Below are 22,126 nucleotides of genomic sequence, written 5' to 3' on the forward strand. Positions count from 1 at the left end.
GACAAATGGTGACCGTTAAAGCCACAGAAGGTGAGCCACATCATTTTAATGCTCATCAGTTCATTCAGCTTGTGACCTGCAGATGGGAGGATCCTCATCCAGGAACAGACAGAAATGTTTCATCATAAGGTGAAACTGATCACTCAGGACAAATTTGCTATGATTTGCATTCACCCAAACACTGCCAGTGTAACAGATCCACTGGATCCCCTCACTGTAAAGGTCAAGCATTCAAACTTGGCATTTGCCCACTTTAGGAGAGCACGCTGAAGAATGACTCATCTGATCATGTGACTCTTTTCCAGACCTTCTAACCCTGACCCTGCATTGATATGCTCTTCTTTTGCACATGGTCATCTATCTCCTGATGTTATATTATGGATTCAGATGTCAGTTTAGTCACTGCCCCTGTGAAAAAACTTGACCATTTTTAATACTATAGTTGCTGACACCTGTGCTGCAACTAAGGGCCTTCTCCAAAGTCACTTAGGTCGTCTCTTAATATAAAACCAGAATCGTGTTTCTGTTCATGCCTCAGAGGCTGATCACAGGCACGGGCACAGGACAACACAATAGAAAAGATGCTTGTGAGTCCTCACATACAGTGTCTAAGACTTAACAAATGCTTAACACTGATGCATTGCCAACATCCAAAGGTCCACAATGGAGCAAAGTTTTGATACAATTGATCTAATACTCGTATCCTGTACATTAGAACAAGTACTCAGTTCACACCTGAAAAAATGACAAATCATTTTTTGATTTGCATCTGACCTTTCATGCATAGTGGTCACTGCAGCGGACAGCGATTCGAAGCAGTTTTCTTCCATATTCATTAGTCTTGATGTCAGGCTGTACAGTGGACGCTAGTATGTCATCCCATACACTGCAAACCATTGGTCAGCCGTTGTGAGTGCAAAAAAAAAAAAAGTCCTCAAAACCAAGATGGCCGACAGACAGCCCCAAGTGCTGCACAGGGAATGAATATTTGTGCAGTCCTTGTATTATAGGTAGGTGCAGGTAAAAACCCTAACCCTAGTATTTACATTCACTTATTTTATTCATTGTTTTGTTAAAAAAATATTTTATCAGTTAAAAGTTCAGGAGCACATTTTCCAGCCTAATGGACCTATCACCAACTCCTTGAAAAATGTGTTTAAAAATGAAGTTGAATTTCTCTTTTTCATGTCTAGAAAGCAAAAAAATTGAGGGAGGTTTTAATAATTCATGCATGAAAGGGTGAGCAACCTGTTTCAATTAAGACAAAAAGGAACAAAAATCTTTCACCTTGTGAAGATGCCCAGTGGAGTTTCTGACCACTAGAGGCACTACAGAGCAAATTTACCCCACTTGGTTTATAGAGTGCAATGCCATACAGCTGTAATAGCTGGTTTCTGCCTGAATATAGCAAACCAAAACACTATCATTCTTTGTTTTTGATTTAAATTCGTTGACTTAAGACTAAGGTTGTCTGTCATTTAAGGAAATCTAGTGTTTGAGGCAAAGTGTCTGTTTACAGGAATGCCATGTGACTGGTTAGAAAGTCCTTCCCTGTAATGTAGAGATTGATATGTAACTGTATTACTCAATATGCTGACTATAGCAAATTATCAGAGATGACTCATCAGCTTCCAGGATTTCACAAACATTCATGCCATTCATACAATTATTAGTAACATGTAGTAGCAGTGTGAGTATGGAGTCAAGGAAAACAACGCAAAACACAGTCCACAGAGGACACTTCTCCTGCAGTGTGGTCATTAGCAGACGGATATATCTGTTATTCTGAGCAGCTCAAGGTGTGAATGTGTTTACAGTAAATAAATGGCAGTGTATGTAAGAGGCACATATCCTCACTCAACCTTGCCCTAAATGAAGTTTCTTCCACATCAGTGAACATTAGAAGAATTATCTGAAGTGTTACTTGATTCATGCTTTTGACTCACATTCCGCTTGCTCTGCCATTGTGGTTTTTTTGTTTGTTTTGCTCAGCGGTGTTGCCGTTACTTACATAGCTCAAGGTTGGCCTTTCCATCCTGCTGCATTAAAGCCCATCAAGGCCTGTAGTGTGTGTCTATTTTTAAATTCTACGGTCCGTGTGATTTGTCAGGTAAAGGATGAGATTTTTTGCATGGAGTGTACACACTTTGTGAAAGTCTACTGCACTAAAAATGTGTGTAACTCATATCCTATTTCTTGGTGTGTGTGTGTGTATGTGTAGCTACATTAGCAGATGTGTTTGGCTGGAAGTCATTTATATGGTAATGATGTCATTTACCTCTGAAATGCATCTTCCTCAACACTGCCAAATAGGGCTTATCCATACTGGCAAGGGTGTGTGTGTGTGTGTGTGTGTGTGTGTGTGAATATAGATCTGCTTTTGGGATGATGGTGTGGGGTTGCAACACCTGTATCCTGTAATATATCAAGATGAATTGCGTCTGCATCTGTGTGTGCTTGTGGGTCTCTTTGTGTATGTTTGTGTGTGGGCACAGTGTTAAGGTTGCCTTATGTTGACAGGAATGTGAAATTGCCATGTTTTGGAGGAAATGCAGAAGTCATTTGTCCAAAGTGAGTCAAAGCCTGCAGCTACACAGCCTCACTTCCCTCTTTGATGATGGACAGCAGTGTGCACACACTTAGCCTGCATAGCCATCACGCACACATACAAACACTTGACTTATTTATGTCTCTGTCACTGCAAGAAATGAGATGATCCTAACAGGCAAGATGAGATCCCAGACTCTCAGGTCAGCATTTCCTATCTGTATAACCACATATGCCTGTTTTATTTACACATATGCAGGCAACCACACTTACCTTCTGTGATATGAGGAGAAAAGTAAGACATATGCGAACCATGAGCTGTCTTGTTTATGATGGACAGATACCACGAAGCATTTTTCATTGCAGATTTAACCCAAGAAGTCCAAGAACGTTATGTGCCCTCATTATAACACCAACACACCACCACAGATACTCATTCGTATGTGTCTTGATGTTTGTGTCCAGGTTGCCAGCCTCTTACTCGTATCAACATGCCTGGGATAACCACGCAGAACTAGTCACTTTGGCGATAACTATTATTAACACCCAGATTACAGGTGTGAGCATCTTAAAATAACACATAGATAGTGGGGCAGTGGATCAATACGTTCATGCTGGGCTAATGATGGGTCTGCTCAGTTGAGAGACAGGATGCATAACGCAGGACAGATGGAGGAGAGAGAAGGGCTTGTATGGAGGGGAGTGAAAAATGAATGGGAAAGGATAAAGATGGAGTTTCAGAGGGCGGGCGAAAGTGTGTTGAGCCTAGTATAAAAAGTACCGTTTACATGAGGGGAACAGGAGTGACCACACACTGGAAAAACACAGGCATGGAAACAAAAAACAAAAAACAAAAACACAACTGCAGTTGTTTTTGCATTAAATGAAGATCACTCTGCCAAGAGATGGGATCATTGGGATGAAAGCGTGAGGGATAAGGAGCAGCAGAGATAGATAGAGAGGTCTTGATAGATTAGTCTTCTTTCTATCTGCCTTCTCTCTCTCATGATTTCTGCCCTGAGGCAGAGTGGTGAACAAACACACACTTGCACACATGCCAGGCGTGAACACAGAGATCCATTCATACTGTACACTGGCACAACAATTATCTGCCTTCAGTAAAAACAGCAGTACCGTGAAGGTGAAAATTATGCATGAAGTTAGTCATACTGTTCATTGTCTTTTACAGTTACAAAAACAACGGCTGTGCACTATGTGTCTGAGGCTTACTGCTAGCAGCTCTAATTATATAACTCCTGATAATTGAACATGGTTTCACTCACTCAATCATCCTCTACCGCTTATCTGTTTCGGGTTGCGGGGTACTGGAGCTGGGTGGAGCTGGACAGGTTGCCTACAGACAAATAAAGGCCCCAGGCCTGGGAATCAAACTCACAACCTTTTTGCTGTGAGTGAACAGGGCTAACCACTATGCCACCATGCTGCCTGAACATAGTTTATTTAACAGATATGTATATGTACTAGGGGTGGGAATCTTTTACCATCACAATTCGATTTGATTCTGATTTTTGGGGCTATGATTCGATTCAAACTAGATTTTCTAGTCAAAACGATTCCGAATGATTTCTGCTTCAATCTATAGGTGTGCAAAGGATCCTCATGACAAATGGAGACATTAAAGTCTTTTTCACATTTATTAAGTTTTAAACATTTATCCATGCTTAGATGGAATTGTTGCATTAAAGCAGCATCACATATTGCTAAAGTAAAAAAAAAAAAAAAAAAAGTGCAGTTAAACATGGGTTCCCAAAGTGTTGCAAACCATGCATATTATGAAGCTCATGTCAAGCTTGGTCTTCCTGGGCATTCTGTAAATCGGGCCCTATAAAATCCATGATCACGGAATTGGACAGTAAAAATGGCTGACATTTTACATAATTTTTATTTATTTATTTTTTCCCCAGAATAAAAAGAAACTTGTCTGTCAGGAAAATGCTCCAAGGGGGTCACTAATAATGCACGCCCCCCCCTACCCATGAACGAATGAATGAATGAATGAATGAATGAATGAATAAATAAATGTGGTGAGTTAAGCGTAGTGGGTGCGCTTCAATTCCCAGCACCTGAAAATGTCTAGGTTAATTGGTTAATTGGTGACGAGTAATGGACTGTGACCAGACCAGACTTGCCCGGTGACAGCACCCCTCCAGAGTCCTGATCAGACCTGACTAGACCACATACTGGACCTCCCCAGAGACTAGACCAGAGACCGGAACCCTGCAAAGAGTAGAGACTCGACCAGACCAGAGACCAGACCCCTTCAGAGACTAGAGGCTAGACCAGACCAGAGACTGGACCCCTGCAGAAAGACCAGACTAGATGAGACGCTGGACCCCCCTTCAGAGATTGCCCCCACCAGAGAGTAGAACTTACCCCTCCAGAGACTGAAACTGGAACCCTCCATAGAAAAACAGTTTAAAAAAAAAAAAAAAAAAAAAAGCCCGAATATGGGAAAAATAAAAAGCCTTCAACGAGGACGGGGCCAGTTGAATCTCTCTTTCCTCCATTGTTGTAGTTTCCTCCTTGTTTTGGTGCTTACTGCGCATGTGTATGTTCCAGAACCGGTTCAGTGGGTTTTTGGACATTTTAAATCGATTCTGAATCGTAGTAAATGAGAATCATGATTCTTATATGAATCGTTTGTTTGTTTGTTGTTTGGCACACCCCTAATATTTACTGGCATAGGTCTCAGCTCTGCTTTCTATCGTGGATGCATGACATGAAATTAAAAAAGGTGTGAGATGAGGTTTTCCACTTGCTTAAAGGTCAGCACAGTCAAGCCCGTTTTGTTAAACTCCTTTTTTCAGGTTAAAAGAATATTTACAGACGTTAAATGCAGGTTGATGACCTCTGTTAGTCACATCTTCATCCAAATTAAACATTTTTACTCTACAGTCGCGTTGCCACAATAATGACGTGGAAGTGGAAGTTGTCCTTTTCAACAGGTCACATACAATAAAATAGGAGTCAGAATAATAAAAGAATAAGTAACTCGGCTAAAAGAATAAAAATTAATCATGCTCACTGTTCATTTGAGTAGCACTTGTACTTAGAGGTGTTTGTTTGTTTTTACCACAAATGTAACTTGTTACTGCCATCTTCACATGAAGGCAAGACACACACACACACACACACACACACACACACACACACACACACACACACACACAATTGCAGCATGGAAAGATGCAGGTATACAGGTATTCTACCTCTGCCACATCGCGTGCCATTATCTAAGACGTGTCTATGTATGTGATTTGTGTTTGTGTGTGTGTACATACTTGGATCTTCCGAAGTGTTTGTTTCATGAATGTACACTAAATATATACTATGTACATGAAATTGGACTTTGTTCTTTCCAGGTCTAGTTGAAATGTGTGTTTAGGCTATGTAAACAAACACATACAGACACGTTCAAAGAGACACACAAAGGAAACGCAACAGCAGCTACCACTACATGACCTAGTTATGCACACAGTAAAATTGGAGCGAGTGAAGACAGCCAGGACGAGTGGATTTGAGCAGCATCTCATTAGGTGATTTATCACGGCTGAAGTGATGAGGCCAGTTGATCAGCTGATTTGTCAGTTCACAGGAAGGGGTTTGGCTTTCAAATTAAAGTTGGAGAGTCTTGCAGCTTGGATATACAAGAAGGAGACTGGTGTTGTGACTCAAGTCAGTGGGATGTGTTCTCGTGTGGCCATCGATCTGCACAACTAAGGACATCTGGAGCACAGAGTACACACGCTCTCACGCACACACAGGCACACATGCACACATGCATCCCCATCCTCAGCTCATTGCTTTCATTCCTCCAAGAGAGACACACACACACACACACACATCCCCATTCAGCATGTCTCCGGGTCAACACACACTTATTCACCATAATGCGTGTGCACAGCCAGTAAGATTCTGGCATTGCTGCCAAATAGCCATTGGGGCCCCTCCACTGGCTGCCACAGCGATCTGTTACCATAGCAGCCGCCCTCCTTCACTGTAGCGCTTGCTCTCTCGATCCCTCTGTTTGCCCTTAGCTCACAGGCAACAGCGTCAAGAGGGAAAACTGGTAAAGTAGAAGGAAAAAACTGTCATTTCTGTTACTCGAGCATCCATAAATCTCTCTCTGTCTGTTTGTGCGTGTGTGTGCATGTGTGCACATATCTGCACCAGTCTGCCCTCACGACAGACTCTGGCTGAGGCAGAGGCAGACTGGATTTAGACGTAGCCAATCGCACGCTCAGCTCCTGTGGCACATTGCCGAACAAGCCAATCAGAGGAGCCCCTATGAAACACGCAGACATAGACATACAGTACACTCATGCTTCACACTAATAATAACATTACACACAGACATACTTTGTTTTTGGCTGCAGATGGCATTCTCAGCGTGTGATAATGGGGAGGAAACAGAGGTGAAAACCCCCCCACAAATTTCTACCTGTCTCTCATCTTTTTTGTGCCGTCTCTCTTTTATTCTGTGCTCCCCTCACCTTCTCTCACTTTCTCGCTCTGCATTTCATGCTGCCCATGTTGAGTTTTTGCTCTTTTGTTGTTGTGTCCAGGGAGGACAGGTGTTGGACACAATCTGTCTCTATCGCTCTCTCCCTCCTGTGCATACACACACACACACAGCTGTCAGACCCCTCCTGGTGACCATCTGGCCATGAAACCAGGAGCCCCCCCCTTCTCTTCACTCCTTCCTTTCTGGTCGCTCTTTTCCTCTCTTGTTGTGCTAATCTTTTTTCATATCTGCAGTCCGGACTCTGGAGCAGTAGTAGTAGTAGAAACTGTGTTTCTGATTGCTTTCCCATGCAGCACAAAATGGACGGTATAATAGCCTTCCAGACCTGGCCTCCTTGCAAAGTGACCATCAGATCAGGGGAGACTGCAGTCCAAATGTACCTAGTGTCCTGATTGAGATTTTGTGGAAGGGTCCCCTGGTTCTCCTGCTCCTAAAGAGTATGTGTGCCCTTAAACAAGACGCTGAACTCCTAACTGCTCTTTATGCAGCGCTGTGTGTGTGAGCATGAATAGATGAATGAGATGCTTTGCGAAGTCGATAGACTAGAAAAGCACTATACAAATACAGCCCATTTACCATTCTTAGTAATTTAATATTGAATGGCTGCTGATATGGAGTCCTAATCTGATGTTGGTATGATTCTACATAATACAGCTGAACAGTGCGTCGTTGGGCTGGGGGGGGGGCTGCCTAGATATATTCTTTTAACTTAAGTTCGTTGATGGTTTATATACTTCTGCCACAGCTTAAGGTTTGAATCTAGCCAGCAGAACTCTTTCATTGCCTGTTTGCAATGTTTTCTACAATGTCCTGCACTGCTTAGCAAAAGAGGCTCTATGCGTCTGTTGTACCCACAAAGTTTGGATAGGATTTGTAACGAAATCCTGGAGCGCCAACCCAACTTGACCGTACATTGAAATTACAAGTTTCAAAGAATGGGTTTGTAACTAAGCAGTACAATAAATGTTTAGTGGAAATATTAAAAAATAATATAATATATATATAATATATTGTGTTTAGTATTTTTTGGGGGGATTTTTATAGTCTGGTTTTAAAAAAAATATATAAAAAATGTATACCCTGTCAGATAAAACCACTGTCAACCTTGGTAGAGGTGTAGATAGATGTGCACAACTATCTTCTTCACCCAGCATCTTCTTTTCTCCCGCCACTTGGAAACTGTGACACCTATGAGGCTTCACCTCTGCCACCTACATCCAGCTGCCACAACAAAACAGCAGCACGTGATCCTGCAGCGGCTTCCAACAAACAAAAGTCAAAATGTTAACTGAACTTCCCTCTTTACGAATTTATGCTGGACTTAATTGTATCCCATGGTGTTGGTTCAGTTGTCATCCATTTTGTGTGTGTTTCTTTCCCTTTTTTTTTTTTTTTTGTGAGTACCTCTGGAGAATCATAGTTTAAAGCAATATCAGTGGCCTGGGAAGAAGAGGCAAACCTCCCATTAGGGTTAGGTTTAGACAGGCTGGGTACACCCAGTCTATATTTCATTTAGAACATTTCCTTAAATTTTCTGCTCATGTTGTTCTCCATGATCAATGTAACACAAATTTGCTGAGCTGGTGTTAAATTTTCTTTGGCTGTTGATCTGTAGCCATGTACATTTCTCCAAGTTTTTCCACATAGTGTTGAGCTTATGATTATAAAAGTAAGTACTGGAAAGATTTTATTAATTGCTTCCCCTCCTCAGTTTGTTTTACATCTCTCATTCATGTTACATTGACCTACTTTGTTTTGATTGAGAGAGCAAATGAATATTGAATGGCATAGCTTATAGTAAAGACAGATTCTCTCTCTCTGCATGCATGCGCATGCAAGCACGTATGTGTGTATATGTGTGCGCAAGAAGCAAGAGTGAAAAACTTTGGTCAGTTTTAAAGGGTAGTTACAGTCTCAGACTATATGAGTTATGTTGATTTGTGTTTCTTTCTTTATTTTTATGCTGTGATTGCCAGACAGCCAAACTTTGAATCCCAGTTTGTCTTTCTGGTACCAAATGAGGAAGAACAGTAGTGGGTTTTCTCTCACAAACTCTCATGAGTTTATAAAGCTAATGAGTAAACAGTTGCTACTGCTCACTTTGTGATTTCATGTCTCTTCAATGTCCCATTTAGCAAGAAAACTCTGTAATTTCACCATCTGATGCAGAAATATCCTACTAATTATCCTTTAGCACTCTGTTCTGTTCTGTTTCTTCCTCTCCGTCTATGCTGAGTAGTTTAGTTAGTAGCTGCTAGCTGAGCCCATGTTGTTGAGTAAGAGAGAGAGGGGAGGGGGAGGAAGGCGGTTGGGGGGGGGGGGGGGGGGGGGGGGGTGTCTGTTGATTTACTAAAGACTAAAACACGACCAACTCCCCTCCCACACACCCACTCACACTTCCTCCCTCATCCCTCCCCTCCCTCTCTTTCCCTCTCTCTGTCTCTATCCCCCACCCCCTCCTGGAGTGATGGTACAGCTCCAGAAACAGGAAGGAGCCGCAGCTCTATAAATAGAGAGGAGCTGCTCAGCCAGGAACCACACACACACACACACACACTTACTTTCCCCTCTCGTCCCCTCATTCTCTCTCTCTCTCTTGCATCTTTGCTCTCTCTGCTTGCCCTCTGTCTTACTTACTCTTTATCTCTATAATGTAAACAATGCGACACATTCAAGAACACACACACAGGCAGAGATGCACACACAAACATGTAGACACAGTCCACACACAGTCCTTGACTCTGGTGATAATTAGTTAAATGCTAATGGTTTATAAATGTGTCTGTTGACACACATGGCTCCTTATCCCCCCCCTTCCTTTTCTTTTTTCTCTCTGTCTCTCTAGCTAACACAAAACACACAGACACATACACACACACACACACACACACACACTAAGGACTCGTGTTATTGAGTTGTGGGGTTAGGGTTGGGGAGGGGAAAAGAGATGGTTTTCTGTGGCCACTAGTTTTTATGTCAGGTCAGCAGGTTTGAAAGTGCTGATGACACACATGCATGCTCACACTCTTTGTTACTAAGCAAACACACACGCACACCATAATATATATGAGAGAGAGCTGTGATAAAATGCACTTAAATAATGTGTGCGCATGTTTGTGTGTTTGTAACTGTGCAACCTTACATGGGCAGGTAGATCAACACATCCCCAAAAACTGTTAAAACACATTTCTTCCCCTTGTTTCTTTGTGTTAATTTAGCAACAGTATCTCCCTTAATTTGTTAACTATGTTGGACACTAGCTAGCCTAAAACAGAACAATGTCAAAGTATGTGTTCAAATATATAATAAAAATGTAGAAGACCAGGCCTTCCTCACATCTGCCAGTGCTGAAAAACTGGTTTCATTAGCAAAATAGACAAAGATAAAATTTTAGGGTCTTTATTGTTTAAAAGATTAGAAGTGTGTGTGTGCGTGCGTGTTAAAATCATGGGTGTATAGGCCCCCTGTGTACAGGAGGCAGACTGGCAGGCGCTCTCTCTCTCTCGCACTCTGTGTCTCTGTCTCTCTCTCTCCCACACACACACCCTTTTCTGGGATGACAGCCAAATGGTTCTTTTGTTTGTACCTTCCTCTTGTCACTTGGAGTTTTCTGTCCTTCACTCCCACAGACTCTTTCTTTTTGTGTTTTGTCCATCTATTGCTCAATGTTCAGGCATCTGGTCAGGAAACCTAAACTTTTTGTGTCTGAAAAGTTTGAGACTCAGGAAGAAAATCTTACAATGCTACAATGAAGACCATAATGTGAAGGTGTTAGAGCAGAGCACTGCAAAGGGTAGAAACTGTGGGAATGGCCTGTCAAACCTGACCCCTTTTCCCTTCTTTTGCGACAAACACGCAGGTTAGTAGTTTCTTTATACTAAGCTAAGATAACTCACCGTTGGCTTGAACTACACATTTGGAGACTTAGCGTGGTATTAAACTTTTTATGCTTGTCTTGGATGGGAAACACATCTGTACAGTTCCTTTAAGGCCTAAATGTTACCCAGACCTTCATTCTGCGGACCAACGTGGTCCAGAGACAGGCCCAGAGCTCTACACAAATCAATTTAGCTTTCAGCGTCAGGCCACACTGCGAATCTTTTAATGTCTGGATTTTTTACAGAATGACACAGCACTTAAACAGTGTCATTGAGACAAAGGACAGACACTCTGACTCCTTGTCTTTGCAATTTACCTACATGCATTCCTCGTCTTTTCATCGGATAAATAATAATGAAATAACAAATTATATCTGTAAAGCTAATTGACACTCCACACAAATATTCAAAAGTTGATATCAGGACCAGGAAGAAAGCCCCTGCTTCCCTTCATCACATATAGAGGCTGTGTAAAGAAATTGTGAGATACTTGCTGGCAACTGTTCCTGGTTTCCTTTAACATCAGCAATTTGTTCATGGACGCTACATTGTCACTTTTCTATAGAGAAATGAGGTTCACGGACCATGTAGAGTTGTTTAAACTTGTTTGGATGTTAGTTCAGCCCCTCTGCTCCTCTCCCTGACATGGTAATTCATCAAAACAAACAACTTCAGATACATTTCACATAAATCTAAATTGTTGTTGTTGACCTAAAATTGTTTTCCTCAGGAAGGCATCTCTTTGTTATGCTCATGTGTAAGAGACTTTCCAACTCAGCATCACTGTTTCCAGGCACGTCATGCTTTTTACTATACCTCCACCACCGTTACACACACGCTAACACATTTACTTATTAAAGACCTGTTTAATTTAATTGATTCATTTCACAGTCTATTGAGCCAGACCAGGAACAATCATGCACTCGCATAGACTGACACATACATGCATGCACACGTGCGTCCTCCAGGTAAACCCAATGAAATTTGGCTGATTATGACAGATGTTTGTTCTAGAGAGTGTAAAACTGGAATGGTGCAGTATTTTTGAGTAAAGCAAAACCAACTCCATCCTGATTGTACTCCACAAAATTGAACTTCATCTAATAAGTCTCACCTGGATCCCATACTAAATTGTACATGTTTTCTGTACGTTAAGAGAATATATGTTCTGACTAAAAACTAAATTTACTTATAATTTTGGACCTTGCTTTTTAGTTGTTTTAAGTCTGATTCTCATATATGAAATGCCCCCAAAACTGCATAAAATACTTTGGCATCAATAAGTATGCATGTCAGTGCACTGATCTGATACCATGTCATGTATTAATATGCTTTATCGTTTCACAACCACTCTTCCAATAGTCCTACACCAGAGTTGCACAGTGCAGTTGCTAAGTACTCTTATAAAGCAATGAGAAAGAATTGATTTCTGGTAATACTGTAAATGAAGGTGCTGGCTGAAATCACCAGTAGGTGGACTACAGTCTTGGTCCAGACTTAGATGAAGATCCTATCTGGACCTTGACCTCTGACCTATACACTGATGAGAAATATTGCATTTCAGCATAGTGTTTCTGTTATAAAGAGCAGAGCTTTCAAGCCATTACAGCGTGGATTGCACAATGCTACACACTGATCAGATTGTTGTTTTGTACCAGCCAATAGGGAAGTTCAGGTATCAGTCATATGTGTAATTAAACATCTGTTAATATTAGTACTACATTAACCCTTTAACACTGAAGAGTGTTGTCCACTATTGTCCACCTGAACTTTTTGTTCATTTCAACCATAAAACTGCCAGAAAGTGTCCTGTGAGTAAGTAATTTTGACTATTTTTCCAGAACACTTCCAACCTTCAATATCAGGCAGTTTACTGTGTCCAAAGAGCAAACATTCCCAAACTTACAGTAAAGCAAAGTGCCATTGTCCGAATGCATCGCAGGCAGCATACTTGGTTTAAGAATAAAAACAACAACAACAACAACATCAACAACAACAAAAAAAAAACAGTGATTTTCATACCCATGTTTTGTTCACTTTCTTAGTGGGTGTTTCCACTGGTTAGCTGAGTTATTGTAACGCGTAGTTCTTCTCCCACTCCTTTTCTCTGACAAGTTGGTATTTTCCACATTGTCTTTCTGAGATAATTATCTGTGGCAGCTGTAATTCCTTCATTTCTTCAGTAAAGAATTTGTGATAACTCTTAAAGACTAAAAGTAAACGGACTTTTAGAGGTTTCAAAATTAAAATACATCTTAGGCATCAAGACCATAAGGCTTGATAATTTACTGAACATATATATATAAAAGAATATTTTAGAATAGAATATTTTATAGAATAGAATATTTTACTCTGTTAACCCTCTGTTAACCCCAAGTGAAGACAAGGCAACAACACAATATGAAAGGAACTACTAAGACTAAAAACTAGTACTACTTTTAAGCTTTGCCCCTTACTGACTTTTCACATTAGTGGATGTTTATGTAAAGGTCTATAAGAAATCTTGTTCAGCATCAAGCTTCATTTCTTTTTCTCGCCAATAACAGTCTCCCGTGATTGAAAGCAAAGGCATTATTCATTCTCATCTCTATTACATCTCTTCTTCTACTCAAGTTATCAGTATAATAACCAGCTAGAGACTCATTGCGACCTCCTGAAGGCACAGCACAGCCCAGACGCCATGTTATAACTTGTATTATAAAGACAACAATGGCAGAAAATTTCATTGTGTATTGTTGCAACTTAGGTGGACCTTGTGTTCAACCAGGCTGTCAAATGGATTACTGCCTTTTCAGGCTGACAGAACAAACTGATTCACAGGCAATGATTTCAGTCCAGGATGCTGGCTTGTCTGCCAGAAAGCTGTTTAAGAATTTCGAAAATAGTTCTTATTAAGAGAGTCTAATATGAAATCACATTTCAAGTAAAGTGACCTTTCTATTATATTTGTACACTACCAGTGTACACTACCTCATGTTCTACTTAGGATGAAAACAAGTGCGGGAATATTCCTGCTTTGTTCATGTACCTTGTTATTCCGGTATATAACCTGGGCATTGGTCATCCCTTATAATGTTTATGTGTATGTGTGTGGCTATATCCTGCTTTTTATTGGCAGGACTGTCCCCTGCAGTCAGAGCAGAAAGAGTGAAAGATTATGTGGCAATGAGGGAAGCAGTAGCGGAGAACAATAAAGGGTGGAGGTAAACCAGAATAGGAGAGGAGGATGAGAGGAATGGGTCCATGGTATATATGAAATATGCTGCAGGTATTTTCACAAAGAATGAAACAGTTTAGTGGCTTTAGATTAGATTCTCAAGAGTAATCCTGTAGACAAAAGGTTCCCATCGTTGGCCATTGTCCCCACATTAAGAGACATGTCTGCTAGATTCCTCCACATGCGGCTGTCTCGATGCAGATGGATTCTTTTATTGTGGAGACTTTAGTTTGAATTCGATGTGATGCTCAAGCTTTAAAGAGAGGGAGGAAAGGGAACGAGAAGAGAGCAGGCAGGGTGGTGGAGAGTGAGTAAGTGAGCAAGAGGAGGAGGAGGAGGAAGAGGAGGAAGGAGGATGCAGCGCACAAAGCACCAGAGCAGCAGGTTGCTATAACAACAGCACCTTAGTGGTTCCATCTCTGTCTCTCTTCTCCCCATCCCTCTCCCTCTCTGATCACCCTCTCATCGTTTGCTCCCCGCTGTCATTTGGCGCGCTGTGCCTTTCCATCAAGCCGCCTATCCCATCTTGCCCCCCACCACCCCACCCCACCTCTTCTCTCCTTCATCCTCTCTCCTCTTCCTCCTCTTCATCTTTGTGTTCTGGTAGCTCTTCCACTCAGAGGAAAAAGACCATCTGCCTGACAAATAAATCCCTTCTTCCTCCTTGTGTGTGTCTGTGTGTGTCTTACCTTTGTCTCTCTGTATTTTTGTCATTTTCTCTCTTTCTCTCTGTCTCTTGTGGGAACAGACAGAGGAGCAGTCAGCAGGTGTTTATGTCAAAGAGTACATAGAGAGATGCAGGAGGGGAAACAAGCAGCACTCTCTTCCTCTTCCTCTCCCTCCTGTCTTTGCTCTTTTACATCCTCACATCCCTTCATTTTTTTTTTTTTTTTTTTGCTCTGATGCTCTTTTTCCCCTCTGTTCTCCGGCACTCCAGCTTGATTGAACTACTTCATATTTCTCTGTCTCTGACTTGCCGCGTTTTCTCCTTGCTCGAGTTCTTTCTCACGCGCATGCTAACACTTCATTCCTCTCAATTCACTTCACCTCAAAGGTATTTTATTGCTGTGATTGTCAAATGAGTAAAAATATTGTCAGTGCCTGTCAGGTATATTGCTGTAATTCAGAGCTGTAATTAGTTGCTAATTGTGCTAAAAGAAACAAATGATTAATTAACTACAGTTAATTTAAAGTACATTGTACCGGCTCACAGTTTGCCATTCATTCTGTCATGTTCCCTCAGGCTGTGTTGTGCTGACTTGTACATTAGTGAGCCCACAGCACTACAGTCCATCCCTCTGAACACATTCTTCTTTGTTTCTGTCCCTGCATTCAGCATTTTATCAAGTGGTTAAGTTGATAATGCTTTTTTTAATTGATGGGTTTATGTAAAACCTCTGCGTGCATGTGCACATGCATGCATCAGTGTGGGAGGGTGTGATAGTTCACACCACCTGGATAATTATGGGAGTTTTTATAGGTGGGCCTTGAAAGGCGAGTCTGTTATTATCAACATGAGTCACTGGCATTTAGGGAAAGCCTGAAACACACACACATACAACACACACAACCTGGAGCTTGCATCCAGGATACCTGAATTATTTAAACACATTGATTGCAGGACCACACACACAAACACAGAGTTGAAGCCATGTTGTGACAGTGCAGATGTGTGTTGTCCTGTGTTTTTTCTCACTTGTTCCTGTAGTGGCTACGCCAGCAAACCACCCAACCCTGCCCCCCCCAAAAAAAGAGAGAGAAAAAACACACCCATGAAAACATACATACACGTACATTCCAATGCTGTAGTTTTGGTAGTCAATAATAATAATGTTTATCATGCCATAAAAATAATTAGGGTGACTGTCCATCATAGTAGAGGAGAGAGAGCTAGGATGACAGCCCCCCCACCACCAACCAACACGTAAACATACACCACATCTATACACCAGTAAACCAAGAAAGTCAGAAGAAAGGATCATTTGTGTGCTCTTTGTTGTGGTGTATGTGTTTTTGGGACTTGGTATGTGTGTGTACGATTGCCAGCTTGAGTGGGTCCACCTCAGGGTCAGAATACAATCTGAATATATTTTGTCTGTTGTTCCATCTGAATAACAAAGAGCAAAGTGTGCGTTTGCACATTCACATTACAGAGGTGTCGCCTGGTCTATGTGTGTGTGCATTTGGGTCTTTCACGTGAAAGCTGAGAGTGTAGATTTAACAAAATATTTAAATATTCAAAGCCCTTTTAATGAACCATGCTGTTTGAAATGTAGATCTTTATATGTAACTTGCAAACTGTCTTTACCAAAGTGCATTTGTGTGTCTATGCATTCGGATGAATTGTGTATATTTGCGAAAATGTGTGTGTAACAGAGGATAAGGTAAAAGGAATATTTCAGTGAAAGAAAGTAGTAGCGTTGAAATGCAGTTTTTCAACCTGTGATTCTGTGAATTTGCGTATTTACATTTTTCTTTTTTTACCCAATTGAATAATCATCGCTGATCTGTTGTCAGGATTCCTAAGAATATGAATTGAAGGAAATCTACATCCATAGACATTCCTCCTATGTTGAATTTTCCGTGAGTCTTAGGTCTGTTTTGACACATCTTTTAGTGTGAATCTTGAACACGGACTCAGATTTGGGTCGGAGCACAAAATCTCTACCCTGGGAACCTTTCACAAATGAGGTCCCTGCTTCCCATCCTTCATTTAAATAGCATCTACTATTTCTCTGCCAACTTCATTAGGGTTTGAAATTAACAGGAGTTAGGAGTGAAACTGAGATTATTAAATTGCTAAGAAACCAAAATTTTTATGCACTTTACTGCTTTTTTCCATCATGGTTTGGTTATCGCCAATTCACATTGTTAACCTGAGTCTTCACAGCTGCCATCATTCATACTAACCTGCTGGCTGTCTAACTTACATACTCCATAGTTTCACCCTGGCATTATTACACTGTTATTATGTTCTATTACTGCATTGCATTATAAGCCCTTTAGATAAGATTTTAATGTCAGTGCCGTAATGTGAGATCAGTTTTCAGATGTGTCTGCTAAACGTTTAGGTATTTTTTTAAAAAAGCACCCTCTTCAGCTTTCGAAAAAACACTTGTTTCGTGGGAGATAAAAGGACAAACTTGTGGTTTTAGTTTGTTCCTTTCCCTAGTTTCTGGCCTTAACTTTAGCGTCTTGTGTCTCTTTAGCCATGTCTCAGTTTTTGTTTGCTGTCCCTCTGTAGCTCCTCTTCTCTCCCACCCAGGTCTATGATAGTAATTACCTTAACTGCCAGCCGGCGTTTGTAAGCACCCTGTTGTTATCTCGTCTGTGCCATGGCAGCGGCAGTTAGGTTTAGGCTAAGAACGGGGTGTGGATTCAGAGGGAGCATCTCAGTCGTCTATTGGCTGATGCTAATGATGGAGAGGATGCTATACGAGCTGTTCTTTTGATCTTTTCTTCCTTCTACAGTTAACCTAGAGCCATGCTTGCTGTGATCACCCATTAAGGGAGCTGACAGTCTTCCCATTGCTTTGACCCGTCTTTACTTCATGTTACAGAAATGTGTGTGTATAATGTACAGCACATGCTCCATGTGTGAACTCAATGGTGTGATCATTATTTCAGCCAGATTGAGTCCATGCTGAAAGAACAATTGATTTGTCTTGTTGATATTTTGATTTTCAGTACACTTTGTGCCTTCTCACGACAGTTCTTGATGTGTGCAGAGAGGAATCAGCCTGTTGCCTTATTGATTTGGTATCTCGTGTTGTTTCCATTGTTAGCACCCTGAAGATCACAGAAAAGTTTTCTTATTCAGACATAATTTATATTCTTTCTCTTCTTTGTTCCAGCTTCAGGAAACTGTAAAGAGGAAACTGGACAGTGCAAGATCGCCCCTCAATGGAGACCAAAATGGCATCTGTGATGGAGGCAGCTACTCGCCGACCACCAAACGGGTACGAAAGGAGGGCTCTGGTGGTTTGGACTCACTAACAGGTCTCCCAAACAACAATAGCAGTGTACCACCCATCTCTCCTCTTCATCACCAAATGGACATTAAGCCTTTACTTGGTGGGCCCAACACTTCCACCGGAAACAACACTACAAATGGCAACGGCAACCATGTTGGCCGGACAGCCGATGAGCTGGGTAAAAATGGTGGCAGCCACCTCCCAGATATGAAGCTGAATGGCTCACTAGACCTCGAAGACAGCTTCGGCCTCCTCAAAGACCTCAAACAGGAGCCCCTGGATGATGCAGGTGGGATGGAGTCTTCAGACCCACAGTCGCTCTCCAATCAGAACAAACTGTTCTCTGACATCAACCTCAATGACCAGGAGTGGCAGGAGCTGATTGATGAGCTTGCTAACACCGTGCCAGAGGACGATATGCACGACCTCTTCAATGAGGACTTTGAGGACAAGAAAGAGGCTGAGTTTGGCAGGCCGGCGAACAATCAGACTCCAGGCCCACAGGAAGCATCTGGGAATACAACGGCACCAGGAGGAGGGGCTGCACCAGCGTCCGCAGCAGCCCTGCCTCCTCCTCCTCCTCAGCCTCCACAGGGAGGGCCGCAGGTTCCCATAGGCTCACCACAGGTCAGTGTTAAGAGGGTCAACGTGATGTCTACTAACCTCTATTCCTATGCTAAGCTTATGTGATTCAGTCAAGCACTGATGTCCGTAAGATATTTTACATGTGTGTTGGGGTTATAATGTAATGTACAATTTCACACACTAATTGAGATGCCTTTTGGTTTAAAACAATATGGTTTTCAGCATAGGTGAAAAATGTCTAAAGTTATAAACAGATTGGGATATTTTGTGTTTGGACTTCTCTCTTCAGGTCCGACCATCCTCATCGGGCCCTCAGTTTGCCACCACTGCCAATGGAACACCTCCACAGCAACCACTGCAGCAGTCACCAGCTGTTGCTATGGCATCAGGTTCACCATTGCACAACTGTGTGGCCCGTTCCCCTCAAACCCCAACCCAGGCTCAGACACAAGCAGTCTCTAGGCCTGGGAATGGTTATATGATGAATCCTGGTCCAGGGGTCAGTCAGGCTGGAACGGGATCTGTAGCGGCTGGGGTCGCCCCTGGAGGTCAGCCTGTGGGCCCAGTGACGCCTGAACTTTCTCCAGCAGAGCAGCTGAAAGCAATGGCCCAGCAACGTGCTAAACTGTTGCAGCAGAAGCAGCAGCAGCAGCAACAAGCAGCTAACTGGTCACCTGCAAATGCTCCAACCAGTCCCTACAACTCTGGTCCCTTTAACCAGGATAAACCCAACAGCCCCATGATGTACCCACCGCAAGCCTTTAACACACCACAGGGCCCTCTAGTGGCTGGTATGACCCCAAACAATGGGCCCAAAGCCCCCATGAGCAACTACCTCCCTCACAACCATATGAGCATGATGGGTCAACAACAGCCAAACAGCATCAATCAGAACACTTTGTCCAAGCAACAGCAGCAGCAACAGCAGCAAACTGCAGCCATGTTGTCCTATAACAACACCAAACCACTGAGTCACTTCAGTGGCAGTGGAGTGGACCACATAGGCCAGAGAATGACCCCACCGATGGGAGCGAACAGTCAGGTCAAAAACCCCATGATGCCCCCTTACATGGGTGGTGGAGGGGGCGGGGGCCAAGGGGCGGGGCCAGGGCAGACCCAGGGGCCAATCCCAGGACAGACAGCCCACCTGAGTGAGGAGCAGAAGAGGATGTTGCTGATGAAGCAGAAAGTGTTGAACCAGAACATGCCCTACAGCACCATGCAGCCTCACGGACAGGTAAGGGAACCACTGATGCCCTCTTCTGTTGTTTTAATCAAGTTTGCCTCTTTAAAATGTAGCTTGACCTCTGATTCTTGATATGAAAACACAGAGCATGTGCTGTGGAGATGAGAGCTCTGTTTAAGGGGGGTGTGTTAAAGAGCAGTCAGCCCATGACCTTGGGAGGAGAACGAAACACCCTGTAGTTTTTGCTTGTCACTCCTCAGGGAGCTGTGTGAAACAACGGCAATACCCTGGAGGCCTGGAGGCTCTCTAGTGATTCAGAAATAATAACAGGAGCTAAGTTTATTTTAACAGCTGACTGGGAGAGATTACAGAACACAGATTGCTGTTTTATAAAATCTTCCAGAGGTGCAGCAAGGGAAGGTAAAATGGCGGTAGTTGCCCCAGCAACAAACCAGGGCTGGGAATAGACATAGGAAAATGGCCTGTCGAGAGTGTATTGATGCCTCTGCAACACTAGCAGCACTGATAGGCCCCCCCATGCACACTCCCCCTCCCCCCAGACACACAAGCACCATGCACTCCCACACCATGCCAAACACCAAAGCTAAACGGCTCCTTTGCTCATATCCCCAATCTGTCACAGCTGACTGATGGCTGAGATTGGACCGCTAAGCCAAGCTAGCTGCTGTCATTACTGAAAGCCCACCCCGGGCAGTTTGTTTCCAGAGCCCAGCGACCGGCACAGCCCACTCTGAATGCTCTGGTGGTTCAGCCAGGTGTTAGGTGTCTTTAATAATCCACTGGACGGAGGGCATTAAGAAGGTGTGGGTGGACTCTACTTTAACAAATAATAAAGCACGCAAGTGAAATTCACCCTTGTGTGCTTCTTCTCATGGTTTTGCTCATTATCTCAGGGCCATTGTATTATCGTCAATAGAAAGTGCGTGTGGTTGTGTGTGCATGTGTGTCGATGATGCACTCGTCAGTGTTGTCTCCTTCTCTCTTTATCTCCCTGTCTCTCTCACTCTGCTTCCCTTGTGCTTATGATATGGCTACAGTCAGCCACCTCCTCCTCCTCTTCTTCTTCCTCCCTTCTGGTGATCTCTGCATCTCCTGTCCTGCTCCTCCTCCTTCCTCCCCTCTGCTCCCTCAGTCTCTCTCCCTTTTTCTCTCTGCCAGAGACACTCAGCACCAATAAAGGAGCAGATTTATTAATATGGGGCCTTTGTGGCTCCTGCCTGGAGGGCTGTGTGTTTGTGTGCATGAGTGAGAGTGCGCAGGTCTGTGCACATATATGTTTGTGTGGGTTTCATAGATTTAGGGGGCGGTGGGTATAAGGAGGAGGGGTGGAGAGATTTATTTGAGTGAGCAGAGGAGAATTGGAGACCAGGAGGAGAGAGGAGAGGGATGTGCATAGGAGAAAAAGAATGACTTAAAGGAGAAAGGCAAATGCAGAAAGAGATTTATTGTGGAGTGAGGATGGAGCATATTAAAAAGAAAGTCAAGGGCCTGGAGAGAAACAAATAGTGAGCAATATGGGATTAACGGTCTGATTTTTAAATACTCATTATTTTATATGTACAATTATAATGACTGTAATTAGTAAGTTATTTTTTTTATGTATAGTCACAAGGGTCTCAAATGACCTCAGTTGAATCAAATGGAAAACACGGCAGCATATAACAGAAAAGTATGTTGTTACATTGAGAATTTATTCGGTATTTGGCTTGTCCAGGTGATCTTTACAGATTATAAATATTTCTAGGAAAATTAGAAAGAACGGAAAAATGGGCATAAACTTTTTCATTTACCAGGGAGACTGACTCTGAAGAAAAACCCAAACAGAAACCCTGTTTTCGGATTGCATTATGGGAAGTGTAGTGCTGTCAGAGCTTGGCCACAAATAGAATTAGAAGTCTCAGCTCCCGTGGATTTAATATTGACAACATATTTTTAAATGTATTGCTCTTAAATCTTTCCAGCTCTCCCAAAGAGCTATATAAACTATCTTGAGTGCTCTTTTAATGGAAAAGGTTTCTAACACACAATCAACCTACAAGCACAGCTTCTGAGGTGGGTCATATTCAATTCAATGCCAATTGGCAATACATGTCAGCTGTAAAAGAGGTCTTGGCAATTGGCTTTCTAATATTAGAGTTTTCAAACCATCTGTGCCTTAATTGTATGAGCATT

General features: G+C 42.5%; 1 protein-coding gene across 1 annotated transcript in view; it reads left to right on the top strand.

Annotated features, from left to right (window-relative positions):
* maml3 (mastermind-like transcriptional coactivator 3) overlaps positions 1-22,126 on the top strand; it is a 100,592-nt gene that overhangs the window by 31,702 nt on the left and 46,764 nt on the right. The window contains exons 2-3 of the mRNA XM_029502588.1: positions 18,043-18,789; positions 19,037-19,984. Of these exons, the coding sequence (XP_029358448.1) occupies positions 18,043-18,789; positions 19,037-19,984 (1,695 nt within the window). The remainder of the gene's footprint in view (positions 1-18,042; positions 18,790-19,036; positions 19,985-22,126) is intronic.

Source organism: Echeneis naucrates, chromosome 1 (assembly GCF_900963305.1).
Source record: "Echeneis naucrates chromosome 1, fEcheNa1.1, whole genome shotgun sequence".
Classification (NCBI taxonomy): Eukaryota; Metazoa; Chordata; class Actinopteri; order Carangiformes; family Echeneidae; genus Echeneis; species Echeneis naucrates.